Source organism: Cervus canadensis, chromosome 12 (assembly GCF_019320065.1).
Source record: "Cervus canadensis isolate Bull #8, Minnesota chromosome 12, ASM1932006v1, whole genome shotgun sequence".
Taxonomy (NCBI): Eukaryota; Metazoa; Chordata; class Mammalia; order Artiodactyla; family Cervidae; genus Cervus; species Cervus canadensis.
The window spans coordinates 46,569,003-46,590,940 of record NC_057397.1 but is presented as its reverse complement, the minus strand read 5'-3'; the positions used below and the strand labels follow the sequence as shown (position 1 = coordinate 46,590,940).

At 36.5% G+C, this 21,938-nt stretch overlaps 1 protein-coding gene across 11 annotated transcripts in view; it reads right to left on the bottom strand.

The window, feature by feature from the left end:
• Nucleotides 1-931: 931 nt before the first annotated feature.
• The window catches only part of TRPS1 (transcriptional repressor GATA binding 1), a 271,550-nt gene continuing 250,543 nt past the window's right edge, over nt 932-21,938 (bottom strand). For all 11 annotated transcript variants that reach the window (XM_043483074.1, XM_043483077.1, XM_043483067.1 and 8 more), the window contains 2 exons: nt 11,653-11,775; nt 932-7,468 (listed from right to left, as the gene is read on the bottom strand). In XM_043483074.1, coding sequence (XP_043339009.1) covers nt 6,407-7,468; nt 11,653-11,775 — 1,185 coding nt within the window. In that variant the 3' untranslated portion in view covers nt 932-6,406. The remainder of the gene's footprint in view (nt 7,469-11,652; nt 11,776-21,938) is intronic.

Here is a 21,938-nt window from a genome sequence, read left to right as displayed (position 1 = left end):
TCCCCAGAGAAGCATCAAATTCTATATAAGGAAAAGAAATCACATTAAGTGTTTTTACTACACTTATCTACAGAATGTTGCCTCCAGCTGTGAAACAAGTTTATTACCATTATGATCAGAGCCTCAAAGACTTTATTCTGCTGTTTTCAAAACAGGGGAGAAGAGAGAGAGCTAGAAAAAAAATAAAGGATTTGTTAATTTGGATTCACAAAAAAATGAGACGTGAAGATTTGTGCTAGGAGGGTAGACAGTAATTAACTTGAAATTTTCAAAACAAATCTTCTGAAGCAAGGAGTTCTTTATATATTTCACGTCTTGTCCTCTTTGCTTTTTTCCTTCTGGTCATAAACATTTGGGTGAGTCTTCTTTGCCTACCTGGCTTTCTTCTGCCTCTTGCTCTTTCAAAATCCACCTTCAGGAAATCTCTCTGATTAATTTCATCTTAAGCCAACACATAAGGCATATAATACATTAATATAAATTTCACAAGATGATTTATCAGGATCTTTATATCATATTTATGGGTATACTAAATTGTATTCAAAGTTAAGACTTCACAAGCAGGATTTTTTACATATTATAACATTATCATTATCCAGTACTCAACACTCAATACGTGATACTCAATAAATGTTTTTGAAATAAACATGATTTTTATTGTTAATCTTCCTAAAGAAACTTGTATAATTTTTTTACACAAAATCTATCAATAAGAGATTGATAGGTTAAAAGAAAAAAAAAAAAGCAAAGCAGAACAAAACAAGTTGAGAGAATCCAGGTTTTTTCAATCTTATTCATATTTTTTTAAAATGGTGACTTGAATTCACCATCTCAATTCATCAGAGCCTTGTCTATATGTTACAACAGTCTGAATTTCCCATTGCTACATGGATGAAAGTGAATCCATATAAACCATACCAACACCATCATGTATAACTGGTGGTAAAACTTTATTATTCAAGTTTAGATGTAACAGACATCTTTGCTGCCTGAAGATTGTTTGCATAAGAAATACACCAAGAACATGTTTGTGAGTAGAAATGAACATGCACTATGAAAACAAAATTAAATAAAACAAAAAAAATTCCATGTGTTGTAAGAACAGAACTATTATAGCCAACATTCTAATATTCAAATCAGGACTACAAATTGAATTTTTTCTTAGCAACATGAAATCATTCCGTATGAAAGACATTTTCTGCTGGTGAATATTGCTATAAGTGAATTTTACATTGGCATTATTGAGATGCTTCCCATCCCCATCCCACCCCCACCCCCCCAGTTATTCACGTTGTCACCTTAAAGAATTTGGCATTTCTTATTGTGATATTTGCCTTGTTGGTAGCCATTAAGAAACTATGGTTTTATCAGCCTTGTAACAGTTTTGCCTCTTCATAGTCAACACAATAGGCTGCCTGATTATGATATTTACAGCTCATCTTTAAAAAAATGACCCCAACCTTTCTTGGCTCTTGGGAACTGAGAGTTTAAATAAGCTCCTTGGCCATATAATAATACTTGGCACTATCATGGTGCCTTTCAATCAAGGGTCTCAAAGTGCTTTACAAACAAGTACTACATTACCATTATTATTATTATTATTAATATTATTATTATTAATATATTTTTTCCACTTTACAGGTGAGGAACCTGAGGCACAAAAAGAAAAAAGTGATTTGCTGCAGGTCATATCATGAACAAAAATCCAGGCGTAAAAATCAGGATCCAGTTTTGGGACTCATGGGTCTTGAAGGACCATTTTCTCTGATGAAGGATGGAGTGAAGTTTTTAGCTCTACTTTTCCCTTCAAGAGAACAACACGTTAGGATACATTATCCAGTTTCCATGTGTGGACCAATTTGAATTTCACATTTTCTTTATCCCTGACTTGACACACTTCAACCCTAGCATCTTCCAGAGGTCCTAATTACTGCAGATAACTGTGGATACTTTCTAAACCATGGACGGTTAGCAGGAACACGTGTGTCCAATGGCGGTGAAATGCTAACGGAAAACCCACAGGAAGTGCTCTGCAATGAAGCCATGGCTTCTGCCCTTGGCCAAGTCTTTCTTTGGGAAAATAACACAGCCCTTCAAAGTCCTGGTACATGTCTCTCTATCCTCTTCTCATTTATAGTGGCCTGCTGACAGAATTCCACTTAGTACCTACCTTTGGTTAGCATCTTTAGTCTCATATTTGGATTTGATTTCATTCTTCCGTTTTCTCCTGTGATCTAGGACAGTCAGCAAGCTTTCACTTACTTGATCACAAAAGATGCCTTGCTTTTATTTTTTTGCCATGGTTCTCAACCCAAAGACAGAAAGCTGTGAGCTCAAAGTAAACTTTAAGCAAAAAGCTGGCATACAGCTCAGAAGCTGACAGTCAGCTTCTTTACCACCACGGGATGTTTGATCTTCCCCCTCTAGAATGAAGTTCATGTTCACGAACTAAACAGGCAGGCGGTTCAGAGGTCTTAAGACAGGTCACCTTTGATGTTTCACAGCCACACAGCAGGAGGCTAATCATTACTTTAGTAGCAGTATTGATACTCTTCAATTAATTAAGAAAAATGTATACCCTCAGGCATTTAAAAACATATACATTTAATATTTTTGGAGCTGTATTTGCATTGGATCATCATAGATTATGTGCACATGTGCAATCATAAACATAATGTGCTACCACAGGCTTCAACAAAGAGCTGTTAAAGATAATCACTTTTTCTCTTCTTCTCATTAATATTACCTTAGAAAAAAAAACCCCATGCTTGTTTTCTAAAACCTACCTTTACTAAAAGAGAACAGTTTAGAAGAAAACATCATTATCTTAAAAGTTGATTTTTTAAAAGAACATCTCAATATGTCATGTAGAAAGAATGGGAATACTCTTTTCCTTTGAACTACAGAGTTAACACATTAACCACGAGAGCTCCATCCTTTTTCATGGACTCAGTGTAGCGTCTCTCAATCCACAATCTTCTGAGGTGGGCTGGCTCTTTAAGATTCTTCTATCCCAAACAACAATATGAATATATGGGTGAGAGATGAAGAGAGAAAGAGTGAGAAAAAGGAGAATGAGAATGCATGAGCTGGTCCTGGCTTAAAGTTTGATCCAAAGCCCAATTCAGAATCTGGACATACACTTTAAAAAGACATATGTTTTTAAAATGACATACAATTTTACCTAGCGTATAGTTTTTTATCATAGGGAAAGCCTTTTCCAAGAAGGGAAATTCCTAAGTCATCTTGAGAATCCTTAAAAAAAAGGTTTTAGGTATCTAAATAGCTCATTTAAAATCACAATTTAAGACAAAATAGTTCAGAAATCCTAAACCCAAATAAAAATAAAGATACCAATCAATCAATTTTGTAAAAATGTATTTTGAGAGCTAGGACAAAGGCTTTCAAAAGTAAAAAAAAAAAGGGGGTCTTTTAGTGTTTTGATAAATTTTCATTGTTTTTCATAGCCCAACCTCTTCTCCATCAAAATATGAAAAAGAAATAAATGAAAATAAAATAATCAATAATAAAAAGAATACAGAATAAGATCTATTGACAATGCTATCTAAGAATATTCTACCTACAGTAGACTGACCATAAATATTCCAAGAATAGTGATATGTATTTCCAATGCTAACCATTACTACTTGTGTGTCTGAGGAAAAAAAAAATGATGAAATAAAGAGACATATATGCCAAGAAAGAACAACATACTTGTGTCTGATACACTGGAGAAACTGCTTAAATAGTAGTTTTGCCCAAAAAGCCATACCTGTACTATTGCCCAAGTAACCAAACTTCGAATATTTCCTAATTTGAGCAGTTCACACATCATGGTGCTTGAGGACCGCCACAGTGCACTTTGTTTCTAGTCCTTTCACTGAGAAAATTAAATACTGTTTTGTTGTTTGGGAAATCTCCTCTTTAGATCTTTAATTGCCACCTCTCCAATCTGCCTGTACATTTTGAGATGCATTCATCAAAATTCCAAAGGAAGATAAATGACATCACATAATTTGAATGTCAAAGCCCCTCATTTCACCTCTTTATCTCAGTTCATGTGAATTATATTAGAGCTACTTGACAGGTGAGATCAGAAAACAACCCTTTAAAAATGAAACTGAAGCAAAAGGCTTAGTCCTGATTTCTTTCTCTCTTTCTCTCTTTTTTTTTTTTTACATGAAAACAAAAATGCAAGAATGGAAATGACAACACAGCATCAGAAAGACAGTTTGAACTTCATTCACTGCAACAGTCACAAACTGGTTGAACTCTACCTGCCATCCAACTTGAAGAAACGAAGACCTGGCACTGGGAAAAAGAAACAAAACCCAAACAAAACAATACAAAGCAACTGCGAATTAATGTAAAAATGGAGTGCAAATGCGACTACAGAATGCAATAAAAACATCAGTGCTGCAGATTCCAGCAGCACTTATCAAAATAATTTCTGAAATGTTTCATCTGAAACATAGACAAAGCAATAAAAAGAGGATATATGTTTATCATTTTAAGCATAACAATGTGAGTTAAGAACTTAAAAATTAAAAAAAAAAAAGTACTTGGAATGAATAGTGCTACCCTTTTTTCCTAAGTAGGCATAAAAATATTTTCATTTCCTTCTGGTTTTCCATACCATTATATCAAGAACTTTCATTTGTTTCATGTTACCGTTTACAATTTTAATGCACACACACACACACACACACAAGATATCTACCGCAATAGAAATAGTTGCTTCATTACCTTGTTTGCTACATTTGCAAATGTAAACAGCTAGGCAGAGTCAGAACTGACTCTAATGCATGATGGAATATCTTTGTTGCATACGTACACTGTAGAAAATAATTATTCAATATGTCAGGCACCATTATTTGAAATGTAATACATTAATATTTACTAGAAAAATAAGGTTTTTTTTTTTCCTATTTGTTCTCCCAACTTCTTTAATGAAATAAGTTAATCTGACAGTGCATCCAGTAGCTTGTAATATCTTCTACATCTCCGTGGCAAAAAATAAACTACTGGTTGGGACAATATAATGCAAATTATTAAAGTCAGTCCTTGTACATACATCCGTGTAGCAAGCATTGGAGGCTCGACTAACAGCACCTTTAACCAATTATTTAATGTTCAGTTATTTAGCCCTATTTCCCTGAGCAGTTATGCTGAGGCTTTCCCTTCATGGATAGTTTTACAAAGCCTTAAGTATTAAAAGTACTATGAAGAACATACTTCTAAGAATCCTATTTAATGCTACTTAACTAAACCTGTATAAATCTAATGGAGGAATTGACTGGTACATATACCAACTGTCAGCCTGTGGTAACGTAACCTTAGACGCTGCCTGACCACAAAGTTTGGAAATTATACTTAAACCAAAAGAAAATAAATAAATACAGCAGGTTACCTTGTGGAGAAATACCGTGTGTTCTGAATCAATGAATGCCATGGTCTGAACTTCTGTATCCATCTAGTCTTTTGAACTGAGGGGATCCCTTTAGTTAGAACATGCCAAATGAGATTAGTGACCCAAAGGAAGCTTAGAAAACAAACCCAAACTGGTTCATCACATACAAGAAAGAATGATCTGGCTAAAATAAAGTTACTACGTAGCACTGAGGACACTGTTTTTTAAAAATGCATATGTATTTGGACAAAATGAACCTAAATCGCAAACAAGAGGACTAGTTTTGAAAGGAGTATGTGAACATCTAAAGGACAAAAATATCAGAGAGGGTGTGCATGTGTATGTACAGGCAGGGCTGGCCAAAATCACCGTGCCACCATCTGTCACTCTTCCCGCTGCTCTCTCCCCAAGCCTAACCACAGCTCGCATTTCTAGGTCTAAATTTGAAACGTGATCTATGAGAGGATTCTCGTCTAAGAGGGCGCCATTTTCCTTTCACTGCCCTGGAGATTAAATTTCTCCTCATCTGCCTAGGATTTCATGATACTTCGAAACTGAGGCAATAATTTATGGGTTTTTGAACAAATGGGCCAATGGCCAGCCCAATACTGCTTTAGGATCATAATATGTAAACCCTTCCAAATTCTAAACAGCTTTGATCTCTTTCTATACAAATATCATAATTATAGTCTGGTGATACTTCTTATGGATAGTTTCCACAGTACACATTCACCAAGATGGTTTTGACTTACTAGGTTCTAAAGCAGGACGATTAACCATCTTCCTTTCTTTTTTTTCTCACTGAACATTTGTCTCACTTTTTAATCTTGGTAACCTACTCATCAAAAGAAAGAATAATAAAAGAAGGGAATTTCATGTTGGATAAGGCAGGCTCTATTAAGTATTTTTTTTAATAGGTCTTCATAAGACATTACAAGCTATTGAATTCCCATCAAGAAAACCTATTTCTATTTAATTGTGCTAAGTGCTAAGGTTTTACTCTTTAGGTTTTCCATTTTTTTCCACTTGTGCATTGTTCCTATGCAGGCCCCTCTGGATATGAGTTGTGAAGTCATATTTGTCCGTGCAAAGATGCTGGCATATGCTGCACTGGAAAGGTCCACTGTCACCATGGCAACTCATATGCAAAGCATACATCACTTCATCCAGAAAGACAATGCCACAGTGCACACATTTTGTTGAAAGTTCATCTTGAGTACTTCTATCAACTTTCTCTGTTTTTACTACATTCAAGGGACCTTCATTTTTTACATTTGACGGTGCCTTCGTTTTCTCCTTGGAGGCACCATTCGCAGTTGGCCCAGGTCTGGAATGCTTGATCGCCAAATCTAGAGGAATGTCATTGTCTGATCCAACAGCTGAAAAATGAGGAGGCAGATTGAAGGTGGGATAAGGCACATAGTTTTGGCAAGGATTTGGTAGGCCAGGCACATGACTCAAGTAGTGCGGATTCCCAGGAACAGAGAGCTTATATTTACTCCAGAACCGCAGCCAATCAGCTTCACTCTGGAAGTCATTATGTACAAAGGGAAGTCCGAAAAGGGGGTACTGGTACTTTTCAATAGGGCTGCCTGGTGGTGAATAATTTGGGTGCTTCGCGGGTCTCATGTACTTTTCTATGGGACTGCCTCTCTCAGAACTTCCTTTCCCTTCAGACACGGATGAACTGTTTCCTGGGTCTCCAGTACTTTCCTGAGGACTTTTTATCTGAATGTGCAAAGGTTGCATTCTTTTGTGAATATCCAGAGTTTGGCTGACCAGGACTGGCTGCTGAGCAGAATGGCTTTTAGTCAATGAACCCTGGGCTTCGTATTTACTCAGGCTGGGGAGTGGAATTTCTCTCTGGTGACCTTCAGTTAAGTGATCTTCCGACCGCCTCTCTAAGGGGCTGCCGTTGACCTGCTCCTCACTGCCGGCCCTCTGCTGTTTGTTGAGCTGCTCGGCCTGAAGTGCCTCTGGGTTAAGGCGCTTTCTTGTTCTTCTCCTAATAATCTGCTCACCGTTGTTTTGTTTAATGATGTTTAAAGGCCTGGGAGTCTGCAGGGAACACACACACAATACATAAAAGGAAAACATTAAAAAATACATTAAAATGCATTAACAATTCCTCACAAATATAAACCATGTTCAAGTTCAAAGCAAAGATAGGCTTTATGTTATAGATTTACTAAATCTCCTCCTTTTGCCCTAAGCAGGATCAGAGGACAGAACCAAAGCACACTCTTTTACCCTAATTAAATCATGCCCATCTTTACAGAGAGAGCTGAAAAACTTTAATCTACTTGAAAACAGCCTTTCCAAACTCAACAGACTTTGGAACTGCATTATTTTGTGATAAAACGATGTAGAAAGTTAGTCAAAGAAATGTGATTTCTCTGAAAGATTTCTCAACTTTTGAGTCATGCAGCAAGAAGACGTCAACAGTAACATAGGAGATCGGTTTTGATGACAACTGTGGAAAAATAATACAAGGCTGTAGACTGAACTATGTCTTCCTCCCCATCCCCCAGATACTCCCTTCCAATTCATAGACTGAATCTCTAACCACGCAGTGTGACTGTATCTGAAGATAAGGTCTTTAGGAGGTAAATAAGGTTAAGTGAGGGCTTTCCTGGTAGCTCAGATAGTAAAGAATCTGTCTGCAATGTTGGAGACCTCGGTTCAATCCCTGAGTTGGGAAGATCCCCTGGAGAAGGGAATGGCTATCCACTCCAGTATTCTTGGAGAATCCCATGGACAGAGGAACCTGGCAGAATCTACAGTCCATGGGGTCGTAAAGAGTCGTACACAACTGAGTGATTAACACACAAGATTAAATGAGGACATAGAGTAAAGGCAGCCTTCTACAAGCCAGGAAGAGAGCTCTCACCAGAACCCAACCACAGTGGCACCCAGATCTCAGACTGCCGGCCTCTAGAACTGTGAAAATAAATGTCTGTTCTTTAAGCCATCCAGTTTATGGTAGTTTGTTATGTCAGGCCCAGATGACTAATACACACATTCTCTTAAATAACTGCAAGTGTGGATATACAATATTAAACATCAGAATATAAACAATCAAAGGCAAACTGACAGAACTCTAAGGAAGCATATCAAGTGAAGTGAAAGTGAAATTGTTAGTTGCTCAGCCATATCCGAATCTTTCTGATCCCATGGACTGTAGTCTGCCAGGCTCCTCTGTCCATGGGATTCTCTAGGCAAGAATACTGCAGTGGGTAGGCCATTTCCTTCTCTGGAGGATCTTCCCAACCCAGGGATTGAACATGGTTCTCCTGCATTGCAGGCAGATTCTTTTCAATCAGGGCCACCAGGGAAGCCCAACAGTTGCTCAGCTGTGTCTGACTCTTTGTGACTCCACGGACTGTAGCCTGCCAGGCTCCTCTGACCATGGAATTCTTCAGGATCAAAGCCATAGCCAGTGAGAGATTGTCTTTTCTTCTTCTTTTTTTTTTTTTTTTTTAATAAATCTCCTACTTTCATTTCTTTTCCTCTAATTATATAAGTACTTACTATTAAGCAAGATTTTACCTGTTAACAGGTGAAGCATTTGTTTTCTGTTGAAAATCTAAATTTATTTGTAGGCTTGCTTCAAATATCCTATCTGTCATTCTACTCTGTACTTAAATAGAATGCAGACTTTCACCCAGCTTAAGTGTGATATGACTGGTATTTATGTACATGTTCAACAGGTGTTTATATTACATGACTAAAATCCATAGATAAGACTATAATAAAAACTTTACTTGCAGTAGGAGCTTTAACTTTCATTTATAAATTCAAGAGAATATGTTTAATAAGTGAATGCATATTTACAAATTAAAAATTTAAAGAATCTTTAGGCTAAAATCTGATTTTTTCTAAAAGATTACTGAAATCAGGAAATAATCTCTACATAAAATATGAACATGAACAATATGTAATTTGTGAATTATATCTGGAAATGATGTACCTTAATGCAAGAGAGTATCTTTTAAGTGTTAAACAAAATACAAATCCTTTTGGAGTGTTTTTATTGTCACAAAGATATTTTAAAGAAAAAAGGAGAATGCACTTGTTATTGAACATCAAATTACTGGTTTTAGAATGAAAATATCAGGTCCCCTGGATAGTCCTTGTTCATTTACTTTGTTCAGAATTTCAGATTTATAAAGATCTCATATTTCAAACATACATATTTAATCTCTATCCTTCTTTTTGAATATAAGCATTTAATGCTGAAAATATTCCTCTAAGCACTGCTTTAGGTAATTTCACAAATTTTGAAATATTTTAAAACTTGTATTTAATTATAATATTTAAATTCAATTCAATATTTTAACACATAGTATATTTTAAAACAGCTACATGATAACTTTCTAAGATAAACATGCTATTTTATATTTTGATTAACATGAGACTATTAAAACTCACTGAACACTATATATCAGATCTGTGCATTGCATTGTACATAAAGGTTATATTTATAAAAAATGTAAATATATGGAGTTGATGGGAAAATGCAAGGGAATGAAGAGTTTTATCCTGTAGAATAAAGAGTGGAAGAAATATAGTGTCTGTTTTAGAATCCTAAAGAAGACCAATATTTAAGTGACAGGTAAAGGAATTACAGCCCATAAAAGAGACATCAGAGAATTATTATGCACAAATGTATAAGAACTAAGAGCATGTAGGGCCATGGAATTCATGGAGTAGAAGTATAGGAAATTTATGATTTTAAAAAAACCTTCAAAATCAAAAACATCTCTGGAGAGATGAATATTAAAATAATTGTTAAAATTTTTTTCATTTATATTGCAGTTGTTAAATTACCATAACCTGGAAGAGCAGTAGTTTAATTAATATTTGGCCTTTGATTGGACAGCATTCAATTAAAATCATTAATGTCAGTACTCATTAAATGGAAGCTTATTGCTTGCTTAAATGGTGAAGGCTTAAAAAAAGTAAGGTGATGGTGGTAGGTGGAGATTCCTTCTACTAGCTACATGCTAATAACTAAGGTTTTTACAGTTTACTACCAATTAGTCTTGTTGGCAGTATGCATTTTTAAAAAGAGTGCTTCCAGTGGTCCATTTAGGAGGACATTTTGTCTAAAATTGTATTCCCCGTAGCTGCATTCTATTCACTGGCTGGTGCTAAGAGCTGTGGTAAAAGGCCAAACAAAATGCAAAAGGCAGAAGGAAACAGATTTTTGCTTACTAGATGGGGCATTCCTATTTTTAAAGGCAGCTTTGGTCAGCAGATAAACTTTCTTTTTTTTAAAGATTTTTTTTTTTTTTTTTGGATGTGGACCATTTTTAAAGACTTTATTGAATTTGTTACAACATTGTTTCTGTTTTATGTTTTGGTTTTTTGGCTGCTGAAAGGTAGTGGGATCTTAGTTCCCTGACCAGGGAATGAACCTGCACCCCTGGCATTGGAAGGCAAAGTCTTAACCACTGGCCCACCAGGGAAGTCCCTAAACTTTCTAAACCAAAAAGGAAAAAAAAAAAAATCAAAAAAATCTTTCAGGAAGTCAAATGCATATAAAGATGGGAGATTTGTAAGTTTAAATATTATAAGATTCTACATAAAATTTGATTAGAAATAACTGACGTAGCTCAGAGAGTCATAGAATCTAGCCAGCCAGAGATCTTAAGACACAGAGCATTTCTGCACCTTCCTCTGTTCTGCTGTGTGCTCCTTAAGCCCTCAGATACCACTGGAAGCCCTGGAGAGAGTCACCTGGCATCTTGGTCCCAGTAAGAACCACTCTTCTGAACTTGTCCTACTTCCAGCCTAGATGACACTTGCAAATTCCAAAAGTAGACTGTAAAAGAAGCATTTTTTCCCTTGCCCTATATTTTATACTGAACAATGAAGAGTCTTCTTGCCTTTTTTTTTTTTAATTTATGTACTTTTGAGCTTTAAAAGTTTCTCCTTTCTACCTAAATTAATGTCACTGAATTCTGATACCCACTCATTCACATATCGGTTATGTGAAGTTCCCAGAAATCAATCATTTTCCTCTTTTATATCAAAAGAAACATAATGCATTAGTAATGATCTCACATGAATCTCCCCATAACATCTAAGGCCGGTCCACCATAAATCACAAGTGCGCTCAAAGCAACTGGATTAAACTCTGCAGGGGCAGGCACCGCAAGCCAGGGAATGGTACTTATCACACCACAGACCAGGCTGTTTTATAAAGCTTTTCCTGAAACAGTCTAACAAGTTCTTACCGAGTGAAGCTTCTGGTAGAGACCACACGCATTGCATACATATCCGCCATTTGCATTCTTTCGCCAGAGAGAGGTCTTTGTGGTCAAGCAATTGGCACAAAAAACACCCGAGCCTCTGCGCCTCTGAAATGGGGAAAAAAAAATACAAGGTCAGAGGTGAGTCACATGATCAGTGGAGTTGGACCAAATCAACCCAGGAGTTTTGTCTTTAGACTAGCAACAATGACAGTATAAAACCACACTGCCCATAATGAGGTCAGGTTCAATTGTGTTTAATAGGCACCACTGATTTTCATTATAATTAACCCTACAGTGATGGATGAGGTGTGTGCAACACCAAAGGCTTTTCACAGAAACAGCTTTAACTTTTTGAACTTTGGGTTTTGTGCCCTTAATGATGGCTCCTAAATGCTGAACCCTAAAATATACCTTTTAAAAGTGTCAAAAGTCAAAAGACAGAGCATGGCAATATGTTTAATATATTTTGGAAAAAGAGGAGCCCAGGCTACCTGAGCTTCAAAATATAGTCAAACTTGGAATAAGTGCAGCATGTAAACCAGTTACAATTAAACCTGATGCATGTCTTTCTGGATGTCATTCATGTAACATACGTATTAAGACACTAATAAGACACTTAGTTCTAATTTTTCATTTGCAACTGTAAAATCTGAAAGAGACACCCTCTATCTCCCAAATCTGAGAGGAACAGAAGAAACTCCTGCCAACTAGAAGTACAGTATTACTAATGAGAATCCTTATGAGGGGTGTGCTTAAGACAGACAACATAGTCCCATCAATGGCTATTTATTTATTTTATTTGACTCAGACTTGGAAATCACAAGCGTTTTCTGAACACAAGTGGATTTTAGTGGACTGAATTCTCTAATCACCAGATTGAAAAATAACCCAAGAATATTTAAAAGTAGATCATTAGCATTGCTTGTCCCATTCTTGCTATCAAGTAATGATTCCATTAAACTTCTCATTGAAACAAAAGTCAGGCTGTGTTCATAGGCACAAATACTAACAGGCAGGAAATGGAACTCTGGCTGAAGAAGAAGAAGAAAAAAAAAAAAAAAGACAGCCTGAATTGCAACTCTGCTCTCTCTTTTCTCTAGGAAGCAAAGCCTTTAATGATAAAATATGCATGTTAGATAAGGAGTGGAAAAAGTCTTGCTGGAACCCAATTTTGTGATAAATTTAAAATTACAAACACTATAAGTCAAAATTTCAGGGATTCATAAAATTTAGGCAATTTATTTAACTCGAGTCCATACTGTAGACGAGGGGTATCCCTGCCAAGAAAATACAATGGTTATAATTGTACTCTGATACATTTCAAATGGAAAGCTTTCTGCAGACATAATTTTGGCTTCAAGACTGGAACACTTTCTTGGCATTGAAAGGGCATTTGATTCATCGGGTGTTTCACAATGTATCACTAAAAAGACCTGGTGAGCAGCCAGTTCCCTATAGGGTAATTTTTCCATCCAGATGCAAGTGCTATCAGAGGCCCTCGTCAGCTAAACTAATTATGATCTTGCAATTGCTGATGCCTGCTCACTCTAACATTCGCCATCCTCCATTAATCATCAATACAAGGAAAATGAATGAAACGTAAAGAAATGAGGACTGGTAAGTTGCATAGCTATAAAAATCTGAAATGAGAGCAATAATTTAACAAGATTGGGGGAATGTTTTTAGTGAGCACAAAGTCAGGCTAACAATTGCCCTTTTCAACCAAGAACACAATTTCATTAGTGTAGCAGGTTGTGCTACTTCAGGTGATGTAATAAAAGCTAGATTTTTCACAAAGATAATCTCTGGCTCCCCTTTTCTCCTTACTCCCCCGACCCCCCAAATCAGGACCAGGAGTGTATAATAAATTTCTCAGTCTCAGAACAAAATGCTGGCTACTGGTCCTCAAAGTCCCAATAGGGACCTACTGCAAAAGGACAAACTGCTATTTCCCTCAAATCAGTGAAGTATCAGAGCTTGTGTTTATCAAACACTCTGGGGCCCCCTTTATTCGAGGTAAGCTGGGGAGCCTAGTTAGGTTATAATTGTGAAACTTCCCTGGGGCCATGCTGTCTTTTCCCCGAGATCTAAATAACACGTTTGGCAAATAAACACCAATTTGATCCACATAAAGGCAATGTAAATGTCCATTTGGAAACTAACCCACATATATGGCTGCAGCTCAAACCTGAATGTATAACCATTCACTGCAGCCTGCTTTTCTTTCCTTACGTCCTGGCTGCTTGACGCGGCATGCCAAAGTGGGTGTAATCCTGGTTTCAGAGGACACTTCAACCTTGCACAATTTTGCACTTAATTCTCTTGCAAAGAAAATGCCCTTCATTAGTTTGAGGGAAAATCCTGAAATTACAGTGCTGGTTTACACAGGCACATCTTGCTTTAAGCAGCATTTAGGCTCCAATAGAGGCTGGTATATTTTAGGTAAACCATATCTTATTTTAAATACATCAAGAGTAATTTGGATTCACTTATTTGGAGTCGGTATGGCATGGGGGTTAATAGATTTAGGAGACAGACAGCGTGCATTCAAAACATGCCTCTGTCTTGAGTTGCTGAGTACAACTTTGAGTGAATTACTTAACCTAGCAGTACTTAAATGCCCCCCTCTTTAAAGTGTGAGCTGCTCTGAGTATTAATGTGGACAAATGGACGTATAATTAAAACAATGTCAGGGGTGTAGTAAGCTCTCAAGTTATTGACCCATCATCGATCCATTAAGGATTAAGCTGTATTTCTTTTGTTAAGAGAAAAATACTTGGTTTCGTTCTTATCACCTTAATCTACTTCTTTTACATTTTAGATATGCTTAAAGCATACGGTTGAGTATTAGAACATGCATTTCATTTGTGTTATTCTTATCAAATATGAGAATGGAAAGTTGAGTCAGAGTGAAATATCTAGGTGTTCACACCTAGAATTCAATAGGAGCCGTACTTGTGTGGGGGCGGCGAGTAGGAGGTGGCGAGAAATATTTCATACGTTTAGTTACCTCCCATCTAACAAATGTATCACTTTGGTAAGCACTGTAGAAGCCTATGTTTGATGCACTTGGAAATTTCGGAAGCAGCAGAGTACGTGGGAGAAGTGGGTAGTGTCCTTCACTGTGTGACTACAGAACCGTGGACCATGACGCATCTCTCTAAACCACATCACAGATGACAGCCTGACCCCAGCGAAAGCCACACCATGCATAATGTCACCTAGTTGGACCGAGTATGGCATTTTTTTCCACGTCACCAACATCCTTAACCCAATCAAGTGCTGAGAAAAAGTCTGTTGCCAAAGGAAGCAAAATAGAAGTCTCCCTTGCCTCACTTTTTAAAAACAAGCTTGTTAAAGAGAAAGAAAGGCATTAAAGACCTTATTTCATTCACAGTTTATCAGGCACACAGAGTTTTAAAACAGTTTGCCATTCTCCTTTATACTGTGTTAAAGACAGAAAACATGTCCCCTAACAGTCATCAAATAGTCTAAGTAATAAGTACCTAGGACGGTGCTGTCTGTCTTGAGTGGCTAAATATTAATAAAGTTGAAAAGCATCTCTCTTGCTATAATTTTTATCACTAGTCATTACTCCTGTTTTTGAAAATAAAGTTTTAAAAAAATATTCCCTAGAAATGTCTACCATTTGGATTGACAAATTCATCTTCAGTTGGGCAGAGATGGTTAATTACGATGGAGACAAGAAAATCAAGAGAGTTAATTTTTCCAATTCTACGTTCCAGGCTTTTTTTTTTTTTCTCTTTGAGAAACAGCTGAAGCCAGGTACCTGCTAAGTCCTGAAGATAAAAGGCAGGTAGAATGAAGCTCTACCTCTCTCCTGTATACACATCATTAGAGTCATGCATTGCTGATGGTATATGTGTATGTTTTACATAATAAAATGGTTTCTCCTTTTCCTACAAGCTGCTTTTAAGAGTTAATAATAGGGGATTCCCTGGTGATCCAGTGGTGAGGACTCTGTACTTTCACTGCTGAGGGTGGGGGTTCAATCCCTGGCCACGGAACCAAGATCCTGGAAACTGAGGCCCCGCCTCCCTCAAAAAGGAGTTAATAATAATTTGAACCTCCATGACTTTGTGCAGGAGACAGAATTGAGAGATATGGATAAGGACACTTCTGGGAGAGGAAATGATAGGAATATAAGCAGTTAGTGGATAACACGAAGGTGTACCTGAAAGGCCCTCTTTCAGGCTGAAGGAAAGCTGTCCTCTTATTTATCCAAAGCTATGCATGGTCACAGCATGCTCTGCCCCTGGCCTTCTTTAAGTGCACCTTCTATTTATATGTGGTTTCAACGGAGGGCAAGAGTGAAGGATGGTCAGCAGAAAACCCAAATCTACATGAAAGTCACCTCAATGGAAAATGTCTAAAGAGGAAATTCTGGAACCAACAAGGAACTGACTGCATTTAACTTCAAGTTTAAACAGTTTGCCCACGAACTTTTAGGTCGAATCTGTATGGCCTGTATGTTATTTCTGCTGGCTGGTAATTTCCTGTGTGAAAAAGGAAGGGTGGTGATAGGAATAGTTCATTGCAAGGAATTCTGAGGCCAGCCCCCATGATCGGCATCTCCAAGGCTTTTCAATTACTGAGAATTCTTTGGATCACTTCTTTCCTTCCCACGTTTCAAATGTATTAAAAACCACCATACTGATTTTCACAACAGCAAGTTAGGTGATGAATCTGGACAATCATCCATGCCAGGATTTGAAACAGAAAATGACATACCATCTTTTAATAAAAGTACATTTTAAATCCAATATAATTTTTTTTTTCTTTTCCCTGCTGGAGAGTGCACCAAGCAGAGTAATGAGTAAATAACTAACAGAAGAAACCTCTAGTCTTTAGGCTCACAGCTAACTACTGTAAGGCATCATGATCACTACATTTTTCTCAAAGTTTCAGATTCAAATTTTTGCTTTTAGGGGGCTTAAATTCTCAGTCAATTACAGATCCCTCTGTGTTAAGCGCTGACACATATTTTGGTAAACCCAGATGAATCTTCAGAAAAGAACGAGAATGGGAACAAAAGTTTTAAATTGGTTCAGCTATTTTTATAGCTTATCTTACTATTTGAAGATCAGCCAAAAGCAAACATTTTAAGGCTTTCAAATTTCATTATTAACAGAACTTATTTCATTTGATCAATAAAAAGTAAATTTGATTGAATTATTCATTCAAGTGGTTTAACATTTAGAGACATGGATATTCATCTCCAAGATACTAAAAGTCCCCTTTGGAGAAGTTTATCTGTGCAGAAATGATCCTTTATAATAGTTTTCTATGAATAAAAACCATACTGAAACCATGTAATTACATAACAAGCCTTGATAGGCAGAGTATTTACTCACATTTTTTATGGTTTTATATCTTGGCCATTTTAAATCAAATCAACTTGAAATTTGATATACGTGCTGTTAGTCTGGATGCACCTCAAATATTTTTAACTCTTTAAACAATTCTATGTGTATTTGATTATATCAAGAATCCTTTCAGAACTTCATTTTAGGGAAATGTACAGATGGCTATGATAGAATCTTCTGGTACAACTTTGTAGTAATAAGACTTCAGTGGTAAGTGTAATTGAATTCAGTTTTGGGACTAATTATTAAATGTCCACCATGTGCCTGGCACTGTGCTAGAAGCCAGAGTTACAGTGAAGTATGTGGCAGGCGTGGTCTGTAATCTCTCTGTTCACAGCAGAATCTTCTAAAAACATAGGATATATACAGCTAACATGATAAAAACTGAGACTGTTGATGAATAGTGACAGTTTAATTCATGCAAATTATATGAAAACATTTCTGAAGAAACCGAAGCATCTCCCACAAATACATCTCACTTAAAGGCTGAAAGTTATCTAATCATCAGAGGGCTTACTCTCTGTGTTCCTTTATAAAAATGGATAATAGTCTAGTCGTTTCAGAAACAAGAACCTTGCTTATTGTCCCATCAGTAATAATGTCCTATCAACCACCAAAAGAGCTGATACAAACTAAATAATGAGTTCAGGACTGTCATTATAAAATTGAAGTTCAATAAACTATTGAATAGATGATAAATAATATTTTAGCCATTACCACTCTTATTGACCACCAAGAGACATAGAAGGTCACTCTCTCCCACTTACCCCCATTAAGGAATTAATTGACTATGACTACCCACCAGCAGAGCCTACAGAATATAAAGAATGCTACACCTAACACCACTTAAAACAGACAGTGGCTTGCAATGAACACCTAAATAAATTCACAGCCAGAATTTTATCAGAAGCACAGGCTGGCCAGTATTTTAGCAAGAACAGGGAGAGAGCTTTGCCAACAGAAAGCAATAGATATCAATACCTTGGCTGACTTTTGCTCCAAATAAAATTGCAAAGAATCAGTTGAAATGGGCTGTATAGCAAGTCTATGCCTGCTTTAAAACAGCCCTCTATGCCCTCAGATTTCTTGCCAGAAAACTGAAGAGACTCTACAAGGTTCAGCCAAGCATCCATCTTATAATCACCTATCTCAGAGTTTGGAAACAAAACCTGTTTACCCTGCTTATTAAATTCACTTCCTCAACACATCAGCAATGCTAATGGAGACCAATGTAAACTAAACTGACATCTTTGGCTAGAAGCAATGGAACAACTTCTGTTCCAGGACATGAGGCAATTCATATTCTAGCAATCATACATTGTACCCAGGTATGAATGTGCCCAAGCCTTTTCCACTGACACGTCACCATGCTGGAGTTGCCCAGTATATCAGGACATGTTAAAACACATTAGCTCCATTTCTTCTGAGATGCAATTGGTGACTCGTGGAGCAGGATTGCAGAAAATAAGAGTTCCCCGGGGAAATCCCACATTTTAAATTATTCGTATGGATTCTTCAAATCTTCTGATTTTAGAAATTTATCATATAGATAATATAATCTACCACATAGAAGTGAAGGACCCCCATCTCCATACTTAACTTACTCCATATTTGGAAAATGAGCAAAGCAAACATGTGATGTCATAAACAAATTATTTAACAGACTAGGACTAGAAAAGTCCAGATCTTTGGAGTTCTAACCCATGCTGCTTCTGTAACAATGTCCTGCCTATACAGCAATATGTATTTGGACAGCTGAAAATATAGTTGAAGATTTATATCTACACTGTCTTTTTTCATTCCACATGAAAGTCACTATTGTCAAAAGAACTGCTCAAGCCTCTTTTTGCTTCTATATCTGCCACCACAGATCCATTTTCACCTTTCCTTCAGTGACAACAATGGTCAATAGTATTTCAACAGGGACTTTCTTCTATGTCAGTGCCAAAATCTGACACTGAAAACGGAAAAAAAGGGGGGCTTTTTGGAGGCACAGTTCAACAACTCTAGTACTTCTTAAGTAAATTTCAGCATGACAATATGAGAATCAATTCTGTTTTAATAAAGTTATTGCAAATTTTATTTAAACAATATATTTGGCAAATATTTATTGTGGGAATTCTTCACAGTATAGAAAATAAGCACCTTGGTGATAGGGACTTTTCTAGAAAAAACCTAAAGTTCAAAAGGTTCAGCTTCAAAACACTTAATTTAAGAAACAAACAGAGGTATTTTATGTATTACCTAAGTAGGACTGGTTTTATGATAGATAATAATGATGACGTGGTCATTTTGAAAGAAAAGGAAAATAACAGATAATAATCAGTAATTCTTTTCATATTAGCTAACATAATAACTGGTCAATGAAGTGTTACCATCCTCAAGGCATTTACATCTATATCAATGGTTTCTAACATTCTTGGGAGTCATAAACTCTTTTGATAAAATTTATAACACTCTCCCCAGATAATAAAAAAGATATGTAAAATATCTTGCAAATAACTTCAGGCTGTTCAAAAGAATGTCCTTCAGAAAATGCATCCAAAGATTTCACATGGATCTGAGTACCCAACAGATTCTGAGGTTAAGAACTCCTGACATATAATTATATCAGTTTGGACTGAAAATGAATTACTAGGGATTATTATTCTCTCATTTTACTGATGAGGTAAAAGACTGTGAATGATTCTTTGAATTAACTAGTGTCAAAAATACATCACAGTCTCTTAAGTCCAGGCAAAAACACAAGACTTTTTCTAAAAATCATTTTTGGGACTTGCTTGGTGGTCTGATGGTTACAAATCCGCCTGCCCATGCAGAAGGACACTGGTTCAATCCCTGGTCTAGGAGGATTCCACATGCTGCAGGGCAACTAAGCCCCTCGACCACAACTACCGCAGCAAGAGAAGCCACCACAATAAGAAGCCTGTGCACCACAACTAGAGAAAGGCCACACAGCAACAAAGACTGAGTGCAGTCATAAATAAATACCATTTTTGCATCAGCTATCTGGTAGACTCACTTGACTACCTCTTGACCCTTTCTGAATAATCACCATCACACATCTAATATTTACCAATTATTTATTTTGTGTAGAATGATACACTACAGACTTAGTTTCTTTACCTGACATCTTCTAAACAAACCTAAGACACAGGAATTATTATTACCATTATTATTATCATTATTGTTATTATATCCACTTTACAGGTGAGAAAACTAAGCCTTAGAAGCATTTTTCATATACTAAATAGTAAGATCTCTTACTTCAGAGCCACAGTTCTTAACCATGTTTCAGGTCCTATTACTAAAGAAGTGATTGGGGAATTTTTACCAAAAATATTTCACCATAGCTTAGCTTTGAAGAATCCTTATCTCTTCAAACCACCCTATAACAGCTGATTAAATTATGCAAGTTTTGAGGTACCAGAAAGAAATGACTCATTCTTGATCAGATATGGCAACGATCTGTGTTGAGGTTGAAAGAGACAGTCGAAGCCAGAGGAATGCAGCATTTGGGGGATGGAGGGGTGGTGTGGGGAAGGCAGATGGGTGCAGTGCATGAGTTTTGATACTGTTGTCTCAAAAAATAAAAATAAACAATATATGTGAACAAAGCCTCTGTTGAAAAGCAAAAATGAGTGCACTGACTTAGTGCCTAGAAATGCCATCATGGAAAGGCAGCTGTGAACCAGGAACTCATTGTATTCGCCATGGCTAGAGATGGGGCAGGAAACGCGGTACTGGGTTTTGAGAAGTGCTGCACACACACATGTTTCAGGTAACAGTGTACTAGACTTATTTTATACATAGGCATGTTCCTTGGCAGAGACCTTTTGCAATGTGTGGAATCCTCATTATTCAAGATAAAATACTGCCAATTCTGAAAAATGAGGTCATTTTACCAAATTCCTCAGATTTGAATAATATGAAAGTATTTTTAATTATTTTCCCTTAAACATTTCCCCCATTACTAGATATAAAAGTACATGTTCTTCAGTGACCTGTGCAGTTGACTCTGATACTTTTCATGTGTGATACAGTTTCCATTTCATTATATATATAAGATCAAAGCCTAAAATATTCTTAACTCTATAACCATGTTTTACTGGGTATTGAATTGAGATCAGACATTAAATAGCATACAGTTTGCTCAGCAGAAAGATGGTAATTGCCACTTATTTTCACTTAACAATAGCAATAAAACGTATAGAAATACAGTTAAATATCCTGAAGTTTGAAACAGTTAAGAACTATGTTAAAAATCTGAAAATGGATCAATAAGAGACCCTGATACCAAATATGCAATTTGAACTAAATAACTAAAAACTTTACTAGACCATATTGTAATACTTCTTACACCATTTCATTCTCTGTGATTTTTAAATACACGGAGGTGGCGGGGTGGGTGGACCTAAGGGCAATAAACCTAAACTTCATTTAACTTCTGAATCTATAAATAATTCTTTAAAAATACTATCTCATTTTTTATTCAACTTTGTATTTCTTCATGACCCCAAACCAGGTATTTAAATACACTTTTCCAAGATTTAAAATAAGTGTCTAGTACATTTTGCCGTTGTTCAAATGAAAGATTTGTCTTTAAATGAGAATGCTGTGACTGTTACAGGTAAAACCCAACTCCGGCAGATAATTTCATTATAGAGGCTTTGGGCAGACAGAGACGTCTAAGCTGATTTTTAAAGTTTTAATGACATTATTTTAAAAAGACAACTTGGAATTATGCATTTCCTTAACAGTAATGATGTAATTTTGTAATAAGTGAAATCTTTCATGGGAAAACTGCTTCTTCCATAACTCACACGGTCAATTACACAGGAAAGTAGTGTAATCGGGCTGTCCTTCTGTCGCCCCCCACCC